Below are 25444 nucleotides of genomic sequence, written 5' to 3'. Positions count from 1 at the left end.
GGTTACATTTTTATGATAATCTCTGAGTTTCTGAGACCCTATTCATGACAGTTTCAGTGGGGACGGCAGGTAGAAGAGTATGTTTAAGTTGATGAAATGTGAGCTTGAGGCTGAGAGGACATTGTTTGTCTTCCTATCTCATGTCATTATGGGCCTTATCTAGGAATACCTAAGAGTTATTGGTATCCATTTAGGGTAATTCAGATTTTTCATAAGAGCAAATGACTGATTCCGGCAGAAGTCAGTAGTGGTCTTGTAACTGTTGCAGAGAAATAGAGTAGATCCTCTATTGGCAGGACATAAACAATGGAAAGTTTTTAAAAATTTGGAATTCTTCTAGGCTAGTGAAAATTTCTGAAATCGCTGCTTATAAAGTAAATTAGGGTCAGAAAGTGAGGTCTCACTAACAGTGCAAAAGACTGAAGGACTACGAGAAAATCTCAGCAGCAGTTGTGATTCAGATTGAGAAATCTATTTTAGCACAGGAACCAGGTAGTAGTGAAGGCTGTTGAGCATTGCAGAGGCCTAGGTGAATTTTGGGATCATGAGAATATTCACAGAACTATGGTGGAGAGGATAATTTGACCTGGTAGATAATTGATTAGAAGTCATTGCAGAAGCTGGGAATTCCAGAAGTTAAGAGGTTGTTTGAGTGGGATTGTGAAAGAGTGATATGCAAGTGAGAAACTGGGATAGAGCGTAAAGTAGAAGACACTGTGCCTTCCTTTGGGAAAAGTTTGGAGGAAGGTGTTACCGTGAGATGAATGACGACGAAGATGGAAAGAGGAAATAATCATTATTGAGAGTAAAACATTAAGGGTATACTTATAAACTCATCACAGAAGAAGATGGATTTTGAAATCCATCCTGAAAGTGCTAAAAGATGTGAGTCTGTTTGTGCATGAGTAAGATAATTTAGAAGGCAAAGTAGGAAGTGGGAGTTGATTGGTCTTGCCAAAGGAAGAGCTGAGAACTATAAATGGTAGTAAGAAAGGTGGTGGAAGATGGAGAGCACCACTGGAGGTGTAGATTAGGGGAGATGAGGTGAGGGCATGTAGCTGTATGAGTGCTGAGTCATGGTCTGCCTTCTGGTTGGAAAATTAATATTAAATAATGTGATAACTGAAAAAATGCAGGTTGAGATTTGTATGCATAAAGTTTTTTTGGTTTGTTATGTAATTTATATATAGAGAGAATTCAGGTTGCGTTTTATGAATTTATATTTTAGGGCTGCTGAGTATAAGCTGCTCTTACTCTTTGTGGGTTAGGAACAAAGAATTAACAAAACACTCAATGAATGAAAAATGTCAATGTCAAATTTGGGACTTTTTATCTGCAGGTATATATGCATATATAGACACATGCATACATACAAGATAATATGCATGTATATATCATTTCAGATACAGAGATGGGTGTTAAAGATACAATAGATTTTTAACATTTTAAAACTTATTAAAGTAATTAATTCCTTTATTATTTACTTGTTTAAAAATGCAAGGTATTTCAAACATTCAAAAACATTTATAAAAAAGGCAAAAATTGACTACTAACATGCCCGCCACTCTAATTTAATAGAAACTGACATTTTGCTTTTTTGTCTCTTAATATTTCTAAACAACTTTCTCCCTAAGATTTAAACATATATTTCAGAGGAATATAAGGAGATGTTCTACATTTACCAGGACTGTACTGGTTTTAGTTTGCTTAGTTTAACTGCCATGTTGAATTTTACTGATTGGATAAATCTCAGTTCATTTATCCACTACTCAGGTATATTTTATGGGATCTTTCCCATACTTAACTATTACAAATGATTCTGAGTTGAGCATTCCTGTACATATCTGTGATCACACATGAATGGGTGATCCAAATGTAGAAATGGAACTATTAGGTTCTATGTTTTATGCATCTTCAGCTTTACTAGATAGTAGCACATAATTTTCTAACATGACTGTAACCATTTACCTTTCCATACATAATTTTACTGGTCTGTTTTACACTATTTGATGAAATGATACATCAAATAATGTAAAAGGATACCAGGAATACTTAGCATTTTACCTACCAGATGTGAGAATGAGGAGCATGGCCATTTATCTTTCATAGTTGTGGCTTTTCTTTGCCCTTTGTGCTGTCTTTGACATAAAGAATTTTTAAATTGAGGCTGAGGATCTCTTTTCATGGTTATTATACATACACATTTTCTCTCTTTATAGCCTTTCCATTTGTTGACAGGATTATTTGTCTTTTTCCTTATTGAACTGTAGAAGAATTTTACATAACCTGACTATTTATCTTTGATGGTTATTTTCATGACAAATATCTTATCATGGTTTGTGTCTTGCTTTTTTCACTTTATAGATGATATCTTTCAATATATAGAAGTTAGCAGTTTTATTATAGTTGAATTTGTCAACCACATTCTTTATGGTCTTGTGTGAGGCATCCTGATATTATAAATATGTTTTCCAATAGTTCATTTTGAAATTTGACAGATATGCTTTTAACTTTTAGGTTCTTTTGATTACTTCTTTTAAATGGTATAAATTGGCTGTCATTAATGCCAAAGAGATAAAAATTTGCAAAGAGTACAGATTTTGGCTTGACTGTAAATTATTCATTAGTATTTTATAGTCATCCTGTCATGATCGCATGCTATGCATTTAGAATACTGAGATGAATTGACCATGGTCTCAGTCTCCTGAAGGGAACAAACCTATTAAGCACATGCAGTGCAGTACAAGGGCTAAAAGAAGACTTTACATATATAAAGCCTGGGAGAAGGGAGATGGCAGTGAATTATTTGCCAAGAAGCCATTATCTGTCCTGCTAATTCATATACTCTGGGCTAATAGAAATTTTATGGAAAACTGAGATTACTATTATAGTTTAGCACTACACTCCTTAAGGGAAACCAGTATTAACTTACATCCTTTTTCTGATTGAAAGACAACAGTGAAAATTTGTGGGGCTACATGGATATTTTCCTCCTAATTTTACAAATAATAAGTTATCACAGATGGTGTTTGCCAAGATGCTTTAAATTTCTGGAAATGTTAAAACCCTGTTTTATAAAAGATTGGTTTTTGTTTACAGAGACGAAATGGTGAAGATATACCTGTGGCTCAGACTAAGAACATCAATCACAGAAGATTTGCTGCTTCCTTTAGGTTGCAAGAAGTGACAAAAACTGATCAGGATTTGTACCGCTGTGTAACTCAGTCAGAACGAGGTTCTGGTGTGTCCAATTTTGCTCAACTTATTGTAAGAGGTAAAGTAATATTGCTTTCACTTCATGAAATTGCATGGCTTCGTTAGAACAAAACTGACTTTTGTAGATATTTGGATTGATTTTTAAATCTAGTGCTCTTTATCGCAAATCACTGCAAAAACCATATCATTATAAAAGTTCTGAAAATATCTTAAGGTCAAATTAAGACTGTTGCTATATAGTGTGTCAGGTTTTCAGTAAGTGATTTTTATCAAAAGGAATCTATTTAATATTCCAACAGGGCTAAACATATATAAAATACTTTACTTTGCCATCAATTTAAGGCTACCAAAGGAATTGGTGAGGGATTATGGTACATTGGTACTTTTCTTTAGTGAATATTGGAAAAACAAGTACAAGTGCAAGTATAAGTACAAGTATAGTACTTATACTTGTATAAGTATAGTATAAGTAAGTATAAGTATAGTACTTGTATAAGTACAAGAACCATGTATATTACATTCACTGAAAATTGACTGAGTCCCTATATAATTCACTCTTCTAGGTTGTGGAGATACAATGGTTAGTAAAATACAAAGACCTTCCTCTATGTATATAGGGCTTCCCTGGTGTCTCAGATGGTAAAGAGTCTGCCTGCAGTGTGGGAGACCCAGGTTTGAACCCTGGATCAGGAAGATCCCCTGGAGAAGGAAGTGGCAACCAACTCCAGTATTCTTGCCTGGAAAATTCCATGGATGGAGGAGCCTGGCAGGCTATAGTCCATGGGGTCACAAAGAGTTGGACATGACTGAGCAACTTCACTTTCTTTTCCCTATGTAGCTTAACACTGAAGTATAATAGGCACATCATATATAAAATTGTAGTATCACATCATGGGATGTGTTATGAATAAAAATAAATATACAAAATGAGGGGGATTGATGGCTTAATTAAGATGATCTGAAGGCCTCTTTGTGAACATGACAACTGAGCTGAATCCTTCAAAAATGAGAATGTCAGCCATGTGAAAATTTAGAGGAAAAGCAACTATTGATAAATAGACTATCATGCATCATTTGTTTATAATAACAAATGAAAATAATTATAAACCATGTAAGTCTCTTCAAGGAGAAGTTTGGCAGATTTTAACAAAAACATTTCATCTGGACTGAGATTTATCAGAGGTGTCAGGGAAGGCCTTTGTCTTTGACTTTCTTTGAGATAGAATCTGAAAGTTGAGAAAAAGTTGCTCAGATGAAGATTGTAGTTTTGAGGGTCAGGGGTAAGAAAAAGAAGGATCAGCAAGCAGAGATCAAGGCAAGTGTCAGTGCTTAGAGGCTAGAAGGAGAAAATGAGATAATCCACATTCAAGTTAATACATTTTATAATGCTTAACATCAAATGTCTTTTACGTGTATTATTTCATTGTTAGATTTACTTGATTTTAATACTTTAACCTTTAGTACTTTCAGAAGAAAATTAAAATTCAGACTATTTGATAATTGCCCAAGGCCACAAAGATCTAATAACCGGCTGAGCCAGAATTTAATTCCATGTTTCTTAACTCCTGGTGCTGGGCTCATTCTTTTCCACAAAAGCTTTATCTCACATTAACATTATTAAATAATGCTATTAGCTGCTTATAATGCTTTTGTCTTGAGAGATTCTGTGACTCATTGAAAAAGAGAAGTTTATCTTTGTAAACTGAATAGAAGTCTATTATAAATAAAACTTTGCTTATAGCTCCAGAGTCACCTTATATAGCACATGCTTTAGTTCATGAAATCACAGCCCCAGTTCATTGGCTAACAAGAAAATATGGTAATATTTAACTCCAGTGTTTAGGTAAACAATTTAACATATATTCATATATGTTTGTATATTCATTTTTGGTGAGCCCTTTGCTTGCATCTTTCTCACCTGAGCCTGATGGTACCTTTGAAAAGCCTGAAAGTGTCCTTGGGTAATCTTCAGAGTAATTAATATGCTATGGATACAAGAAGGTGTGTGTGCTCTTGAGTCATCATGCTCACTGTGTCTTCACGGGGCTGTATGTGAATTCACGATGTGCAGCCACTGAAGGAGACAGTAGCTTTTAATAATGCAACTAGAGTGCTTTTGACTAACCTACAGTTTTATATGTGTGTGTGTGTGTGTGTGTGTGCTCAGTTGCTCAGTTGCTCAGTTGTGTCTGAGTCTTTGTGGCACCAGGGGCTGTAGCCCTCCAGGATCCTCTGCCCATGAAATTTTCCAGGCAAGAATACTGGAGTGGGGTACAATTTCCTATTTCAGGATATCATCCTGACCCATATTTATATGGATCTTCCAGACCCATATGTGTATATAGAGAAAGGCATAAGTATAGATCTATAGATATAACAATTTTTGAAGAAGTGGCCCCTGATGTAGTTAACAGTTAAAAAAGGCAGAGTTGAAGCCTTTAGCTAGGTGCTCCCTTTAAACATAAATTTGCTTCTTTCAGATAGCCATTTAGTGCCTGTTTATTTTAAAAGAGATTTATTTTGGATTATTAGACCTCCCTTTTTTATCTGAATTGAAAAGTAGATTTTATCAGAGCTTGCTTTTCTTTGCTTAGAGAATCTATATTATGGCTATTCTAGGAGTGCTACTTGAGAAGTAACTAATTATTTCAGTAATTATAAAAGGAAACTGAATTTCATAGAAAATCTTAGCTTTATTTCTTTCCCCTTTTTTTCCTTTTTTTTTTGTGATGTTCCTGCCATTTAACCTATATTTTGTTTTACATTTTATATTGTACTTATTGGGTAAAGACATGATGGTGCTGTGAATGTCCTATCCAGAATCTGTTTACATTTTAGAAATATATTTTGATAGTTTGGGCACTGTTTTTTTTTTTTTTTTTCGTGTATTTTACTTTGATATATTTAACACTTACAGGTGATACTTTGCTTGCAGTTTGATTTGAAAACTAATATGAAACAATACATTCTCTTGCTTGTTCAATAAGCACCAAATAAATATTGCTAACCACAAAATACACCCTTTGGGGTCAGCTCTCCTGGTGTTGAAATAGTGCTGAGAATTAACTATGGTGACAAGTCTTGTCTCTCATTGGCACTTTCAAAGCTGACATCCTGTTACATGGATACAAAAGATGATAATTTTAAAGGAAATTTTTGGGGCAGTGATACGAATAGTCTTTAATAAGATCTGGCGTAGTATTGCCTGTTGTCAAAGATGACCCAAGGGTAAGAGTTTATTAGTGCATTTTCTCCTAAACTGAAACTGACAGGGCATGCTTAAGGCTTTTTGGTTGCTGTTTGTTACAAATGAAAATTTCACTGCAGAATTCTCATGTTGAAGAGTATTGATCTCTGTGTTCCCACAGCCAGAGGAAGAAAAAAAAATGCTAAAATAGACTTTATCATGATTTTAGCTTTGCTTCCAGATCATTTTGAGTAATGATAACATTTTTAGTTTGTGGAAGACAATCTTTATTGACAAAGAAGTTTTTACAGAGATGAAATGAAGAGCAGATGTTTTGCTCAGTGTTTCTACAAGATAGAAGTATAAAAAATGTGAGATACACATTGAAATGTGTTTATAAACTTCAGATGAAAAGCACCACCTGTAGTCTGCTATATTATAGATTCTCATTCTTTTAAAAAAATTTGATTGAAAGATAATTGCTTTACAATGCTGTGTTGGTTTCTGCTATGTGGTACATATACACAATGGAATGCTCAGTTCAGTTCAGTTTGGTTGCTCAGTCGTGTCCAACTCTTTGTGGCCCCTTGGACTGCACCATGCCAGTCCTCCCTGTCCATCAGCAACTCCTGGAGCTTACTCAAACTCATATCCATTGAGTCGAAGATGCAATCAAACCGTCCCCTTCTCTTCCTGCCTTCAGTCTTTCCCAGCATAAGGGTCTTTTCTTTTCTTTCTTTTTTTTTTTTATTTTATTTTTACTTTATTTTACTTTACAATACTCTATTGGTTTTGCCATACATTGACATGAATCCACCACGGGTGTATACAAGCTCCCAATCCTGAATCCCCCTCCCACCTCCCACCCCATATCATCTCTCTGGATCATCCCCAAGCATCCTGTATCCTGTATCGAACATAGACTGGCACTTCATTTCTTACATGATAGTATACATGTTTCAATGCCATTTTCCCAAATCATCCCACCCTCTCCCTCTCCCTCAGAGTCCAAAAGTCTGTTCTATACATCTGTGTCTCTTTTGCTGTCTCGTATACAGGGTCGTCATTGCCATCTTTCTAAATTCCGTACATATGTGTCAGTATACTGTATTGGTGTTTTTCTTTCTGGCTTACTTCACTCTGTATAATCGGCTTGAGTTTCATCCATCTCATCAGAACTGATTCAAATGTATTCTTTTTAATGGCTGAGTAATACTCCATTGTGTATATGTACCACAGCTTTCTTATCCATTCATCTGCTGATGGACATCTAGGTTGTTTCCATGTCCTGGCTATTATAAACAGTGCTGTGATGAACATTGGGGTACATGTGTCTCTTTCAATTCTGGTTTCCTCGGTGTGTTTGCCCAGCAGTGGGATTCCTGGGTCATAAGGCAGTTCTATTTCCAGTTTTTTAAGGAATCACCACACTGTTTTCCATAGTGGCTGTACTAGTTTGCATTCCCACCAACAGTGTAAGAGGGTTCCCTTTTCTCCACACCCTCTCCAGCATTTATTGCTTGTAGACTTTTGGATCGCAGCCATTCTGACTGGCATGAAATGGTACCTCATTGTCGTCTTTATTTGGATTTCTCTGATAGTGAGTGATGTTGAGCATCTTTTCATGTGTTTGTTAGCCATCCGTATGTCTTCTTTGGAGAAATGTCTATTTAGTTCTTTGGCCCATTTTTTTGATTGGGTCGTTTATTTTTCTGGCATTGAGCTGCATGAGCTGCTTGCATATTTTTGAGATTAGTTGTTTGTCAGTTGCTTCATTTGCTATTGTTTTCTCCCATTCAGAAGGCTGTCTTTTCACCTTGCTTATAGTTTTCTTTGTTGTGCAGAAACTTTAAATTTTAATTAGATCCCATTTGTTTATTTTTGCTTCTATTTCCAGTATTCTGGGAGGTGGATCATAGAGGATCCTGCTGTGATTTATGTTGGAGAGTGTTTTGCCTATGTTCTCTTCTAGGAGTGTTATAGTTTCTGGTCTTACATTTAGATCTTTAATCCATTTTGAGTTTATTTTTGTGTGCGGTGTTAGAAAGTGATCTAGTTTCATTCTTTTACAAGTGGTTGACCAGTTTTCCCAGCACCACTTGTTAAAGAGATTGTCTTTACTCTATTGTATATTCTTGCCTCCTTTGTCAAAGATAAGGTGTCCATATGTGTGTGGATTTATCTCTGGGCTTTCTATTTTGTTCCACTGATCTATGTTTCTGTCTTTGTGCCAGTACCATGCTGTCTTGATGACTGTGGCTTTGTAGTAGAGCCTGAAGTCAGGCAAATTGATTCCTCCAGTTCCATTCTTCTTTCTCAAGATTGCTTTGGCTATTCGAGTTTTTTTGTATTTCCATACAAATCTTGAAATTATTTGTTCTAGTTCTGTGAAAAATACTGCTGGTAGCTTGATAGGGATTGCATTGAATCTGTAGATTGCTTTGGGTAGTATACTCATTTTCACTATATTGATTCTTCCAATCCATGAACATGGTATATTTCTCCATCTATTAGTGTCCTCTTTGATTTCTTTCATCAGTGTTGTATAGTTTTCTATATCTAGGTCTTTAGTTTCTTTAGGTAGGTATAGTCCTAAGTATTTTATTCTTTTCGTTGCAAAGGTGAATGGAATTGTTTCCTTAATTTCTTTTTCTACTTTCTCATTATTAGTGTATAGGAATGCAAGGGATTTCTGAGTGTTGATTTTATATCCTGCAACTTTACTATATTCATTGATTAGCTCTAGTAATTTTCTGGTGGAATCTTTAGGATTTTCTATGTAGAGGATCATGTCATCTGCAAACAGTGAGAGTTTTACTTCTTCTTTTCCAATTTGGATTCCTTTTATTTCTTTTCCTGCTCTGATTGCTGTGGCCAAAACTTCCAGAACTGTGTTGAATAGTAGCGGTGAAAATGGGCACCCTTGTCTTGTTCCTGACTTTAGGAGAAGTGCTTTCAATTTTTCACCATTGAGGATAATGTTTGCTGTGGGTTTGTCATATATAGCTTTTATTATGTTGAGGTATGTTCCTTCTATTCCTGCTTTCTGGAGAGTTTTTATCATAAATGGATGTTGAATTTTGTCAAAGGCCTTCTCTGCATCTATTGAGATAATCATATGGTTTTTATTTTTCAATTTGTTAATGTGGTGAATTACATTGATTGATTTGCAGATATTGAAGAATCCTTGCATCCCTGGGATAAAGCCCACTTGGTCATGCTGTAAGGGTCCTTTCTAATAAGTCGGCTCTTTGCATCCGGTGGCCAGAGTATTGGAGTTTCAGCTTTAGCATCAGTCCTTCCAGTGACTATTCAGGACTAATTTAGTATGATCTGGTTGGATCTCCTTGCAGTCCAAGGGACTCTCAAGAGTCTTCTCCAACACCACAGTTCAAAAACATCAATTCTTCAGCACTCAGATTTCTTTATAGTCCAACTCTCACATCCCTACATGACTACTGGAAACACCATAGGTTTGACTAAACAGACCTTTGTTGGCAAAGTAATGTCTCTGCTTTTTAATATGCTGTCTAGGTTGGTCATAGCTTTTCTTCCAAGGAGCAAGCATCTTTTAATTTCATGGCTGCAGTCACCATCTGCAGTGATATTCAGTTCAGTTTAGTTTAGTCGCTCAGTCGTGTCCGACTCTTTGCAACCCCATGAATTGCAGCATGCCAGGCCTCCCTGTCCATCACCAACTCCCAGAGTTCACTCAGACACACGTCCATCGAGTTGGTGATGCCATCTAGCCATCTCATCCTCTGTTTTCCCCTTCTCCTCCTGCCCCCAATCCCTCCCAGCATCAGAGTCTTTTCCAATGAGTCAGCTCTTTGCATGAGGTGGCCAAAGTATTGGAGTTTCAGCTTCAGCATCATTCCCTCCAAAGGAATCCCAGGGCTGATCTCCTTCAGAATGGGCCGGTTGGATCTCCTTGCAGCCCAAGGGACTCTCAAGAGTCTTCTCCAACACCACAGTGATATTGGAGCCCCCCAAAATAAAAGTCTCTCACTGTTTCCATTGTTTCCCCATCTATTTGCCATGAAGTGATGGGACCGGATGCCATGATCTTAGTTTTCTGAATGTTGAGTTTTAAGCCAAGTTTTTCACTCTCCTCTTTCACTTTCATGAAGAGGCTCTTTAGTTCTTCTTTTCCTTTTGCCATTAGGGTGGTATCATCTGCATATCTGAGGTTATTGATATTTTTCCTGGCATGTTGATTCCAGCTTGTGCTTCATCCAGCCTGGCATTTCACATAATGTGTTCTACATATAAGTTAAATATGCAGGGTGACAATGTATAGCCTTGCCGTATTCGTTTTCCCAATTTTGAACCAGTCCATTGTTCCATGTCTAGTTCTAACTGTAGCTTCTTGACCTTCATACAGATTTCTCAGGAGGCAGGTAAGGTGGTCTGGTATTCCCATCCCTTGAAGAATTTTCCACAGTTCATGATCCACACAGTCAAAGACTTTGGCATATTCAGTGAAGCAGAAGCAAGTGGAACTGTCTTGCTTTTTTGATGATCCGAAGGATGTTGGCAATTTGATTTCTGGTTCCTCTGTCTTTTCAAAATCCAGCTTAAACATTTGAAAGTTCACAGTTCAGGTACTGTTGAAGCCTGGCTTCGAGAATTTTGAGCATTACTCTGCTTGCATGTGAGATGATTGCAATTGTTTGGTAGTTTAAATATTCTTTGGCATTGCCTTTTTTGGGGATTGGAATGAAAACAGAACTTTTGCAGTCCAGTGGCCACTGGTGAGTTTTCCAAATTTGCTAGCAAATTGAGTGCAGCACTTTCACAACATCATCTTTTAAGATTTGAAATAGCTCAACTGGAATTCCATCACCTCCAGTAGCTTTGTTCGTTGAGATGCTTCCTAAGGCCTACTTACCTTTGCATTTCAAGATGTCTGGCTGTAGGTGAGTGATCACACTACGGTGGTTGTCTGGGTCATGAAGATCTTTTTTTGTATATTTCTTCTGTGTTTTCTTGCCACCTCTTCTTAATATCTTCTGCTTCTGTTGGGTTCATAGCATTTCTGTTCTTTATTTTGCTCATCTTTGCATGAAATGTTCCCTTGTTATCTCTAATTTTCTTGACGAGTTCTCTAGTCTTTCCCATTCTATTGTTTTCCTCTATTTCTTTGCACTGATCACTGAGGAAGGCTTTCTTATCTCTCCTTGCTATTCTTTGGAACTCTACATTCAAATGGGTATATCTTTCCTTTTATGGTTACCTTTAGCTTCTCTTCCTTTCTCAGCTATTTGTAAGGCCTCCTCAGACATAAAGTAGATTCTCATTCTTGATCTCCTTTCTTTTCCACCTGGCTGAATCAAAGATGCAACTAAATTTCTAGCCAACCAACCCACAATAAACTTTTATAAAATTCTTAACTGCTACAACTGACACTCAATTTCTATTCCTGTTTGTCAACTATGCTTTTTTATTATTCCTTCTGTGAGATTCTGAATTACATTTTTGAAGTTCTTTAATGTGAAAGGCATAGTCTTTTCTTTGTCTTTGTTGTTGCTTACACAGCATTTCAGTGGTGTGTAATAGCCATTATCAAAATTCTCTGAACATACATATTCAATTAATATTGTTATCTATTCCTAATGAATATCACTGACCTCTAGCTGTAAAATGAAGTGAATGTCAACATATGTACCAGTGGAGGTGGCCCTGTAAAGCAAATTTCAGTGTTAGAATCATAAGGCCTTTGGATTGTTGTTGGTATTTCCCTTGGCAGGACAATACAAATTAAGGATAAGTGTATTTGCCGACTTTTATAACTGAAAGGTGCAGAGATAGGCTTCAGGGTTGGTTCATTTAGTCATGAAAGATCCAGGTTCTTTCCAGTTCTTCCCTCTACAGTTCACAGTTTTATTTTATTTTATTTTATTTTTTTTCAGTTCACAGTTTTAGCTAAGTCAGGGTCCCTTGATGGTCACAGGATAGCCATATGGCTATACACTTCTTTGGTCTCATCCACCTGGGGATAGAAAGGTTACCACCTCTCACATGTATCAGAAATTGCATGACTGCATATGGAGAAACAACTGGAATGGCCAGTGAGGACTTTCGTAAGTGGGACTGCAGAGCATATCATTGTTATTCAGAGGGAGTCTACTCAGGTATAAGAGGAACTGAGGGTGTTTTTCACAAAAGGTACAACTTTACCTTGAAGGACATACAGAGTTTGGAACTTGGTAATGTGGGAGAAGGGCGTTATCGTAATAAGTCAGGTAACAGTACAAAGTGGGACTTTGTGGGGAATTACGCCCTGTTAATGGAGTTGCTTGTAGGTATTGTACAACTTACCCACTATACCTGTGAAGGAAAGCTGTCCAAACTAACACTAAGTTTACGTTTGAACCTTTCAGATTCTACCCTTACTGTAATCATATATAGTTTATGTTCCATTAGGCTCTGTCTAGTCTGTCGCTAAGAGTCGGACACAACTGAGCGACTTCACTTTCACTTTTCACTTTTATGCAAGGGAGAAGGAAATGGCAACCCACTTCAGTGTTCTTTCCTGGAGAATCCCAGGGACGAGGGAGCCTGGTGGGCTGCTGTCTATGGGGTCGCACAGAGTCAAACACAACTGAAGTGACTTAGCAGTAGCAGCAGCAGTCTATTTTTGTTTGCTACATCATTTGGCATATTTTGTACATAAATACAATTGATACTATTCTAAAAATTCATAAATAAAATGTAGCTGAAGTCAGAGCAGTGGGGCTGACTCTTAAAGATATAAGGAATGAATGATGAACTGCATCCCTCCCTTACCTGGGATTACTGGGAATAGGAAGATTACTATGGAGGGAAGATTACTGGGGTAGAGGAAAAGGATGATGGCCGTTTGTTTTTTGTAGTATCTGAACCAGTTTTATATGAACTAGGAGGGTGACTTTTGTTTAGCATGAATTTTTTCTCACTTGAAAAACAATCTTGATTTAACTAACTCGTTGTATTCTTTTGTATATATCAGTTAAAAATCATATCTGACTCTCTCATTTTAGTGTTTTTATAATAGAAACAAGGGCACTTGAGAAGTGGAAAACACACATTCTAATACTCTTGTTAGCTGGTGGTTGAAAAGCCATGAAATGTCTAGCTTGCATCCTTTAGCATTCTCTTTAATACCACACACTATTGATTGTTAGCTAGTTTTTATAGCACAGCTAGTTTTCATTCAAGCTGATTCTTGGATTCATGTATAGATTTTTTTTTAACAGTGACTTAAAAATCCCTTTTCTTTGCTTCTATTGTAAAAACTAGTCAACTTGACAGCAAATTTAGAGTTATCTTGGAGAACTCAATTTAAGCATTTGTTTTACAAAATCTGAAGTAGAACACAAGTATAAACCACATACAAATTTCCCCCAATTCCCCCTACGTTAGAAAAATACCTACAGTCAATCAAGGGATACCAAACGTGTCAAATTTGGAGGAGACCACAAATGTGGCATATATAAAAATTCTATATTAGTACCCTTGAGTATGATAAAAGGAACATTTGGAGTCTCCTCTCATCCATAGGAGCTGCTTGTAATTCAGGTGATTCCATTCAATGTACAAGATGTCTGGTACATTTTTAAATTCTAAATGAGCAAAAGCATACTGGATGTCCTTTATTTCAGGTAGTATTTTATTACTGAAACACTGTTCTATCCACTATTGTGCTCCATTATTCCAAATAATTTTTCTTATTAATTTTCTCCTCCTTTGTGTTCCCTTATGCTCTTTGATGAAAGTGATAAGAGTACAGCACTTGTCTCACTAGAGCAGTGATTTTCATGCTATTTATTTTCTTGTTTGTTTTAAAAGTGAAAATGCAATGAGAGTTCTTTCTCAAAGAATTTCTGAGTGTATTTGCCTAGGTGAATCACATGTAGAGCTCTATCTAATGTTTAGCAGTTGATGCACTGATCATGGTGTTTTTTGGAATGTGTCTTTGAGGACTTTGCTTTTGTTGGAGCTTTCTTCTTATGAATTTAAGAAGGATCAAAGAGGAAACAGAATGATCTGCATGCCAAATAATTCTTTCTGTTGAACTCTGTGTCCTTAGTTGCTCAGTCATGTCCAACTCTTTGCAGACCCATGGACTGTAGCCCACCAAGCTCCTCTGTCTGTGGGGATTCTCTCTGCAAGAATACTGAAGTGGGTTGCCATGCCCTTCTCTAGAGGATCTTCCCAACCCAGGGACTAAACCTAAGTCTTCTGCATTGCAGACAGATTCTTTACCATCTGAGTCAACAGGGAAGCCCCCTGTTGAACTCTAGGGAATTTGACTTCAGAGCAATGATGATAGGTCTACACTTTTCTTCTGTTCTTCTGAAGGATCTATGTCAACTTCCCAGATTTTGTAATTTATATTCCCCTCCCTGATCATTCTTTTTCTTTCTCTTAGCCCAAACCAAAAAGGAGGCAATGAAGTCAATTTGTAACTTCATTGAAAAATCAACTAACAGTCTTTATTGAGTACTTAAAATGGTAAGGGGCTTCCTTCATAGCTGAGTTGGTAAAGAATCCACCTGCAGTGTAGGAGACCCTGGTTTGACTCCTGTGTCAAGAAGATCCACAGGAGAAAGGATAGGCTACCCACTTCACTATTCTTGGGCTTCTCTTGTGGCTCAGCTGGTAAAGAATCCGCCTGCAATGCTGTAGACCTGGGTTCAATCCCTGGTAGCTCCCTGGAGCTACCCACTTCAGTATTCTAGCCTAGAGAATTCCATGGACTGTATATATAGTCCATGGGGTTGCAAAGAGTCGGATATGACTGAGTGACTTTCACTGGCACTTCACTTTCACTAAATTGGTTATAATAGGCATTAGGAAATTACAAAGAAACCTCAGACATAATCTCAGCTCTCAAGCAATTTATAATTTAATTAATTGTATAGGAGATTATTAATTCTTGACTATTTGGGCACAGAGTTTTGACTTTGATTTTGGTCAAATTTTTAATTTATAGAGGGAAAAATAATATCCTCCAATAAGTAGAAAATATACCCATGGGTATTTACCAAACTCATTAGGCACTATTTTGATATATAATGTGGTATATCATTTGTACTATGAGTCTTAGCAAATGTGAAACTGAAGCTCTATAGCTGATAGAGGAGTAAATCATCAAAGCAGAGATATAATTCATAGTTTTCAGTGGTATGTGTGTGCTGATAGTGGTATAAGTGGTGTGGTTGGACTGGACTCCATTAATTGTAGATCTTGAATTTCTTCCACTTTTCCACCACTTCATCTTCTAGAGTTGGTGATAGCAGGCTTCCCAACCAGTGTAACTTGACAGGTGTTTCAGTGTTAAGCTTTTTTTCAGTTAACATAAACTATTTACAAGTTAGATGTTCACATCTGTTGAAAAACTAGCTAATCCACATTCTGCTTACTAGTGAAATGGCATCAGGAACCTGACTTTCTAAGCACAAACTAGGAAATACACAGAAACAAAAACCACTGATGAAATGTTAAGTGGAAGTAAATATCAGTAAATCAGTCAAAACCAACTTATTCAGCAAAGTTTACCATATTTTTACCATAGAAAGAACTTTCCTTTCCATCTGGGTTAATATAATCACGTTATTTCCTTTTCTGAGAAACATTTGGACTAGTAAGAAATAAAAACAGTCAAAGGTCAACACAAATAAGTACAGATAAACATTTATATTCTCTTAATCCTGTGCATGGATTGTGTTTAGTTCATAGTTAACTAGTTTTTATAAAAAAGAAAAAAATTATAATATTTTAATGTTGAATATGAGGATTGGAGGCTGAGGACTAGACAGAGATTAAATAATTATGGCAAAGTATGAGCAGCTTTTCTCAGTGCATAAATCCATTGCAACCTCTCCTTATACAGCTTTCTCTTAGCTCTAATGTTCGTTTTAGAGAAATTATGGCCTACAGAGGTGGTCTTATCTCTCATGGGCTGTAGGGACAGGGTTGTATTTAACTTTAGGATATAATTTAGAAGATAACTTTGTTTTGCTTTGTTTTCTGCCTTCTGAGCCCTCAACTAAGAACATATTTTGTTGTCTTTTCTGTAGTGTTGTGCAATTCAGAGTTAGATTTAGTTGTGATGGCACAGAATCTGTCCTTGTGTTAAAACAACAAAGAAACAACAAATGAATAATTACCTGTACCCCTGTTAGGAAGATATTTTACCCACATGGTTATTTATATTTTCCTAATTGCCACTTGGATTTTCTATCATCTTCATATGCATATGGAAGGAACCATTACTGTTCTTATTTTACCTGCTACCCCCTCCAGTGAATTTCCTTCACATTAGTGAAAAAGAAAAATCACAGTGCTTTTCTAGTCCAAAGAAGTTAAATGAAATATGCTCTGGGTACCACTCAAAATTTCTTTTCTATCACTCACCTTCTTAATCCACAGCAAGCATACTCCTGCCATTATACTATTATAGTTGTTATATCCTCCGCCTGGATTTTCTTTTTTTCCCCTCAAATAAATGCATGCTTTCACATTCTTATCTTATTCAGTTTTTTCTCATTTTTTCCCAAAATACTTAAAAGTCAAATGATAGTTATTTTCTAGTACAAATGAAAATTCATTGATTTTGTTTTATAGATTTTTTCTCCAGAGTTGTTTAGCTCTAAGTTTTCAAAAGATCTTTATGTAACACCTACTATTAGTATGTGCAGAACAAATATTTGTACAAGACAGTGGTCTGAAATATACTCACATTGTTGGGTGAAATATAGCAGCTAGAAATACATATGTTAATAGGCTGTTCCTTTCATTTTCTTAATTTTATTACATATCCTTGGGTGCTCAGAACTTTCTTTGCCTTCAGTGCCATTGCTTTCATCCATATCACCATTTTATTTTTACTGTACTTTTTACTTTTTTTAAATTAAGAAAAAAATTTCTATGTACTGAGACTTTATTTTTATTGAGGTTTAATTGATTTATAATATTATATTAGTTTCAGGTGTACAACATAATGATTCAGTACTTTTGTAGATTATACTCCATTTAAAGTTATTACAAAATAATGGCTTTATTTACCTGTGTAGTACAATATACCTTTGTTACTTATTTTATACATAATAATTTGTATCTCTTAATCCCATATGCCTGTCTTGCCCCTCCCCCCTCCCATCTCCAGATTGATATTCACTGAAAGTGAAAGTGAAAGTTGCTCAGTGGTGTCCGACTTTTGGGACCCCACTGACTATACATACAGTTCATGGGATTTTCTAGGCCTGAATACTGGAGTTGGGTAGCCTTTCCCTTCTCCAGAAGATCTTCCCAACCCAGGAATTGAAGCCAGGTCTCCCTCACTGCAGGTGGATTCTTTATCAGCTGAGCCAGAAGGGAAGCCCAAGAATACTGGAGTGGGTAGCCTATCCCTTCTCCAGCAGATCTTCCTGACCCAGGAACTGAACCGGGGTCTCCTGCATTGCAGGCAGATTCTTTACTAACTGAGCTCTCAGGTAATCACTAGTTGCTCTCTGTATCTGTGAGCTTTTTGCTATACTTTTGTAAAGAGTGCTCACTGGTCTCCCTCCATCGGTACTTGCCTCCTCTGAGTCAGTCTTTACACAATAGCTGACAGACTGACTGCTCTTCTGATTCTGATGGCTTCTTGGTTAGGCAGTTACTCACCAAACTCTAGCAGCACTGATTTGCTTTCGCTTGATCATGCTCTCTCCAACCTTAGGGCCCAGGCATATTTCTTCAATATATTATTGCATTCCTAACATCTGCTTCCACCTCTCAAGTAACTAAGTCAAGGGCTCTTCCCTTTTGCTTGTTTACTATTCTATTTCAGTAGCCAGGACCATGGCCAATACCCAGCTGATATAATCAAGTAGTTGTTCAAGAAACAACAATAGCATAGATTGTAAAGTACCAAATGAATGGCATGGTCTTAATATGTAGGACAGAGGAGGCAACCTCATTCTTGACTTTACCAGTCAGGTTATGAGCTGTGGAAGAGGCAGACATCCATCTTACCAGTGACGGATGGGTAGGATTTGGATAGTTGAAAATAAATATGGGCATTTCAAGCAGAGGGTGTGATATAGGAAAAGATATGTTCTTGAGGGCTATTGTTACATATAGACCACAACACTGTTTCACAGGGAAGTCTGATGTGACCCTGAAATTGTACTTTGAGGCCTAACTGTGGAGCAATTTGAATGCCTGACTAACGAATATGAATAATTACATCATTTGATCTGGGAACTTTTGGGAGTTTTGCAGTAGGTTACTCATGTCTTCATATCTGATTCAGAAAACAAGGATGAGAGATGATTTGGAGAATAATGAGTTTTCAGGGAGTAAGTTTAGGGGACTCTAAATATCTTAAACACTTGAGATAGTAAGACATCCTTAAGGAGGGTTGTGTTGGAAAGGACAAGTCAAAGTTGAGAGATGATGGTGGAAATACTGTTAAGAATATTGTGAAGTGACCAAAGATGGAATAGTCAGCCTGGGATACTAGGTGAAATACAGTATTCTGGACAAAAGTTTGGAATGCTTGTAGAACTTACTTGATAGCATAGGTGGTCATTTTAGTTGTAAATTCTTGCTTGGGTCACTGGAGAGACAGGTTTTAAATCTTTGAGCATATGGGAAAGGCTTCAACTAGTTGAAGGTTATTAACAGAGATTCAACACAAGGTAAATTAAATAAACACAATGTAGAGAAATTCTAGTATATAGAAATTCTTTTGGAAGCTTTCATGTCAGAGTCTTTAGCCAATATTATTAGATTTTTGCCTGTTGCTAAACTTAGGATAAAAGCAGATATATGCAATTAAATGGAAAATTTGGAAAGAGAGTCCTGACATGGTTAAATATAATGTCTTTCTTTATTCTTGACATTATTCATATACGAAATAAACACATGTGAGATATAGCATGTGTGAATATTTTCTCCTGATGCTACATGTAGATCGCTTTTTTGGGGTTTGAAATGATCTGTTAAGTGAAAATCATCCTGTTCTTTGTAAAAACTGTGTACTTCATAGAAATAAAGCATGCTCTCCAAAGACTTTTCCACTTTTTCTGCTCTTCAGAATTTGAGTGCCCCTGATAATAATGCTCCTAAGATATGTTTTTTTCTTACATCAATTTTTTAAGCATTGAAAGGAAGGCAGTTTGTCTTTCTAAGGCTCCTGTACAACAGCATTTCTCAATCCTCAAAGAATGTCACTCACTGCATCAGGTCATTTAAAAATATTTACTTAAGGATAAAGAGTTCCCACCTGCCATTAATTGTTCTATGTTAAAACCTCCATCAGGTTTGACATTTCTTTGTATTGTGCAGGGTTGTTAAAAAGTAGTTACCATGACCAGACTGGTTGATACTTCACAGTGATGAAAAGCGAGCTGCTTGGGATTCAACATGGATGGTGGAAATGCAAGATGTCAGAGGAGCCATATATTAAAGAGAATTTGAATTGGAAACCGAATCCCAATCTGCCACTGGGAACATTTTGATCATTTTGATTTATTAAACTTTTATAACAGCATTCAGATAGAGAGGAATTAAAACCCTTTAGTCTTGATAGTTTATTGTACACCAACCACTGTGTAGCTGGTATCATTTTTGAAGGTTCTCTTAGCAATCAGTGAAGAAGGAAAACATGTGTTGGTGAGGGACTTAATTTAAAAGGCAGTCTTCACAAATATTCTTGCATCTACTTTTAATCCCTTTTATTTGCATTGGGTCAAGTTTGAAAACAGATCTTGCAGTTTCAACCTACCAAGTACCTTAAAGTTCTGATTTTTACTGTAAAGTTTATTTGGAATTCTGATTACTAGTTTTCAGATTAAATTATTGTATTTATGGACATATCATAGGCTATCATTTCTTTCTGGCTCATGTACTTTGCACTCAGAGGTATCTATATCTGTCTATATCTAAGTTTGTGTTTCTGAGTGTTATGAATAAATATTCAAGTAGAAATACTAATATAATTCTGAAGCCTAACTTGCAAAAGAAAACAAAATAATGTATTTTCCTGCAATTACTGGAATTCCATAACTTGGATCTTTTCAAAATCATCTTTCAGCATCAGCAAGCATAGGTGTTCTTTTCTGAACAGTGGCTCTGTAATAAAGGGAAATCAATTACTATTAGAGAGGCACTAGAGGTTAAAGGCATTACAGGTTCACACTTGGTTTTGCAGCTGGGAGAGGGTACTTAGCTGTGAATCAGGAATGATGCAAAAGATGGATGAGACAGAGTTCAAGGAGCAGTAATGTGAGGGTCCTGGACTATCGTTTCAAGCTGTCTGCGCAGTAATGATTGATGGGTTGGTGGTAAGAAGTAATAATACCAGATGATGAAAGATGCATCTCAGCCTCTGGAGCCACAGCATACCAGCTACCTGTTGGAGTTCTGGGGCATAATGATTCCTGATTTGCAACCAAACGGTTTTGCTGCATTTAGCAACCTAGATTTTTTGGCAGCTGTGAAGGAAGCAAGCAGCATATCAAACACTCCTGCACATTGTAAATTTAATTACCTCATATTTATGTATAGTAGTTGTTGACAGGATCTTATAAGCTATGCTAATATGGTAGGTAATTTGTTACCTCCAGAAATCACTTTCCATGTGTCTTCTGATCATTATCATGAAACATGATAAATGATCTAGCCCATGAGGTATAAATGAAAATGAAATGGATAATTGGATTCTATGTCTAAATTGTGGCTGGAATAGTCACAGCAATTATAATTGAATTTATCTCATAAAAATGTGTTTGGCACTGTGTTAGTGACCTTTCATCATCTTGAGCCTGTGATGTTACATGAAACTATTTATAAGATAATTATAATAACTTTATCACAATTGCATAAAAAATTCTCCGATGCTTTAAATTTTCTCTGTTTTTGCTTTATTTGCCTATAATTTGAAGTATTCAGTATTATGCTGTTTATCTACAATGGGTTTAAGCAGCTGATACTGATAATCTTTTGATACTGAAAATGTTCTGTTGTTACCAATGCATTGATTGAACAATTTAGGAATATTACAAGATATAATTGACAGTATTTTTATGAATATCTTTTGTTATTAGCAACACATTTCTTACTGTGGGGTGTTAGAAGTGTATCCTCTTGATGAATGTGTGTAATTTCTTTGATTCTTATGAGAGAATTTCTCTGAAATACTAAAATAATAGAGAACTTATTTCAAGTTATCATCAGACTTATATTCTTTCTCACCTCTCTTCAATTCATTTTAAATAACAACTATTATTTTATTATAAACATTAAAAAATCCAATTCATTGATTTGATTGACATTTTTGAACAGTCACATTGGCTGATCATTGTAATTTTTGCTAATAAAAATAACTAAGATACATGATCTTTAAGTTCTTATAATTCCATTTTTATAGTTGCTGCATGGATATCTAGTCTTTAAATTATAACATATTATTATACTTATTCTTTATGCATGATAATAGTAAAATTCCTTTCTCATTTCTAGTTCCTTTCAATAATCATCCAAGAAGCCAACATGCTCACTCAACCTAGATTCCAGCAAGTCTTGGATAGTTTTTTTAGAATCTAGGCAGAATCCTGTACATCTGTGGTTTGTGATAAGCTAAGAAACCTAACTATTCTGATATTCCTTCTGCATTCTTCCTCCCTTCTTTCCTGAACATAGTTCTTGGATTTTAAACCAAGAATTATGAATAGATTCTGTAGCTCTATGAAGATTTTGGAAATATTTTATGACTCTGATAAGATTCTCTGGATTTCAAAAGTTCCTTGATTGTGGAAAAAATACATTATTCAGAATTCAATAGCCTGTCTTCTTTTTCAGGGCATAGTGCTTGGTAATAAACCAAAGTCCATCAGCTCTTATCCTTAATTTCATTAGAATATTAAAAACTTCAGGAAGCTTCCTGGATGGTACTCAGCAAGGTGGATTTTTCTTTGGTCCAGTCACCTTTGATAAAATCAGATGAAAATCTGAAGACTCTGGCTTGTTTTTTTTTTTTTAAATTTCTTTCTTTATAGACTACCATTATTGTCTTATTTTCAGCTTCTTGAAGCAGGACTTAGAAAAGTTTTAATATATGCTCTGGAGGAAGTTTTCTCCTCCACTTACTCTATTTTGTATTCAAGGTAGGGAGAAGCTCCGAGTAAATCTTCACGTTGAAATTCATATCATGAGTCACATTCTCTTTTTCAAATTATTCATTTGCAGGGTAGCTCCATTTTTGTATTTGCTGAGTAGAAATCCAGAGAGATGCTATGAGATGGGCTCACAGAGTTTTTTCTGTGAACTAACAGAGGTAGTGCAATCAAAGTTCAAATAATGTCGACATTAAAGAACTTAAATTGGCATGATTCCAGAATAATGTTAAATAATTATTTAACATTTCAGTAGAGAATTTCAATAGAGAGATGTTATGGGAAATGTAAACATCTAGCTCTGCTTCATTGACAATGCTAAAACCTTGGACTTTGTAGATCACAACAAACTGGAAAACTCTTAAAGACATGGAAATACCAGACCACTTTACCTGCATCCTGAGAAACCTGTATGCAGGTCAAGAAGCAACAGTTAGAACTGGTATGGAACAGTGGACTGGCTCCAAATTGGGAAAGGAGTATGTCAAAGCTGTATATCGTCACCTTGCTTATTTAACTTATATACAGAATACAAAATGCAAAATGCTGGGCTGGGTAAAATTCAAGCAGGAATCAAGATTGCTGCGAGAAGTATCAAAAACCTCAGATATGCCGATGACACGCCCTGATGGCAGAAAGTGAAGAAGAACAAGAGCCTCTTGAGAGGAGAGCCTCCAACAAGAGGAGAGTGACAAAGCTAACTTAAAACTCAACGTTCCAAAAACTAAGATCACGTCATCCAGTCCCATCATTTCATGGCAAATAGATGGGGAAACAGTAGAAGCAGTGACAGACTTCATTTTCTTGGGCTCCAAAATCACTGCAGATGGTAATTGCAGCCATGAAATTAAAAGACACTTGCTTCTTAGAGGAAAAGCTATGATAAACCTAGACAGTGTATTAGTGACATCACTTTACCGACAAAGGTCTGTATAGTCAAAGCTATGTATGGTCTTTCCAGTAGTCATGTACAGATGTGAGAGTTGGACCATAAAGATGGCTGAGCACCAAAGAATTTTTGCTTTTGAACTGTGGTGTTGGAGAAGACTCTTGAGAGTCCCCTGAACTGCAAGGAGATCCAACCAGTCCATCTTAAAGGAAACCAACCCTGAATATTGATTGGAAGGAATGATGCTGCAGCTCCTCTCCTTTTGTCACCTGATGTGAAGAGCTGACTCACTGGAAAAGACCTTTATGCTGGGGAAGATTGAGGGCAGGAGAAGTGGGTAACAGATTATGAGATGGTTGGATGGGATCATCAACTCAAGGGAAATAAGTTTGAGCAAACTCCAAGAAATAGTGAAGGACAGGGAAGCCAGGTGTGCTACTGTCTGTGGGTTTGCAGAAAGTCACACACACTACTGAGAGATTGGACAACAACAAATGGGAAATATATGAACTGTGTAAGAGTAGTGTATCATATATAGATATATTCAAATAAGTAATTTTCAAGAACATATATTTGTGAAGCAGAAAAAAATCACTTGATGCTTTTATATGCTGTAGACACTTCATAATATCAATATATTTTATTATACATAGGTGACTATAGAACTCAACTGCTCCCTCTGAGATGCAGAGATTTACTCAAAAACAGAAAGATTTTAATGCTCAATCTTGCAGATAAACATACCTGTTGTTTCTTTTGAATTTGGAGATTTTCACATTTTGCAAGTCAAGAGAACTGGTACAATGATGTATATAAGAAAAAAAAAATGAACTAAGTGGACTTCCCTGGTGGCTCAGACGGTAAAGCATCTGTCTACAATGCGGGAGACACGGCTTCGATCCCTGGGTTGGGAAGCTCCTCTGGAGAAGGAAATGGCAGTCCACTCCAGTACTATTGCCTGGAAAATCCCTTGGACAGAGGAGCCTGGTAGGCTACAGTCCATGGGGTTGCAAAGAGTCGGACATGACTGAGTAACTTCACTTCACTTTGTGATTGATTTTAATAGTTTTGAAAAGAAATTTTGACCTAATTAGATTTTTCCCATAAATACTGACTTGAGATTTCAAACTCAAGATGAGATTCAAGATGTATTGTATTGACTTTAATGTGTGCAGGGGGCGTTTCTGAGCAGGAGTCAGGGACTAATTAGTACAGAACCATGCTTTCCTTAATTTTAAAATTTATTTAAACATAGTATAAATATGCAGAAAAGTATGCATTAAATATATAGCTTGATAAATGTATAGCTTGATGAATTTTCAGAAACTGAAAATATACACAGTCAACAATGAAAAAATACAATATTACCAAGCACCCCAGAAGTCCCCATCACTCCCCTGCAGTCACTAACCCCATTGTCCCTGGCTTCTAACAGTAATAAATAGCTTAAGTAAATAGAATTCTGTAGTTTATACTCTTTCATCTGGCTTCTTTCTCCAACTTTGTGAAATTCATTCGTATTTTTGCATATACCTGTACATCATTTGACATCATTGTTGTAAAATATTCTAACTGATGAGATTGCCACAGTTTTTCCAGTTTACTGATTGTAGGCATTTGACTTTTGGGGGAACATCTACCTGGAAGTGGACATGCTAGGTAATAGCATATGCTTATGTTCAGCTTTAGTAAGTATGGCAGCTTTTTGAATTTACTGTATCAATTTATATTCCAGTGTGCAGTTTTAAGGTTCTAGTTTTCCATATCCTCACCAACAGTATGTATTATCCGACCTTAAATTACCTTCTTATGTTCATTCTTTTCATTTGTTCATAAATGCATTATTTAAACAATCAACATTTGATTGCCTAATGTGCTAAGTGTTGAAGTCTGAAGTCACAAACATAAAGACAAATAAAATGTGTGTCTTTTAGGAGCTCAATAACTAAAGAGACAGAGAAAAAAATATATGGATAAATCTCCTACAGGAAAAGGTACATTTAT

At 36.2% G+C, this 25444-nt stretch overlaps 1 protein-coding gene across 4 annotated transcripts in view; it reads left to right on the top strand.

Annotated features, from left to right (window-relative positions):
* The window catches only part of PTPRK (protein tyrosine phosphatase receptor type K), a 619247-nt gene that overhangs the window by 338802 nt on the left and 255001 nt on the right, over positions 1–25444 (top strand). For all 4 annotated transcript variants that reach the window (XM_069598358.1, XM_069598357.1, XM_069598360.1 and 1 more), the window contains exon 6: positions 3100–3274. In XM_069598358.1, coding sequence (XP_069454459.1) covers positions 3100–3274 — 175 coding nt within the window. The remainder of the gene's footprint in view (positions 1–3099; positions 3275–25444) is intronic.

Source organism: Ovis canadensis, chromosome 8 (genome assembly GCF_042477335.2).
Source record: "Ovis canadensis isolate MfBH-ARS-UI-01 breed Bighorn chromosome 8, ARS-UI_OviCan_v2, whole genome shotgun sequence".
Lineage (NCBI taxonomy): Eukaryota > Metazoa > Chordata > Mammalia > Artiodactyla > Bovidae > Ovis > Ovis canadensis.
Note: the sequence above shows the minus strand (reverse complement) of the source record. Positions and strands in the feature narration are given on the sequence as shown.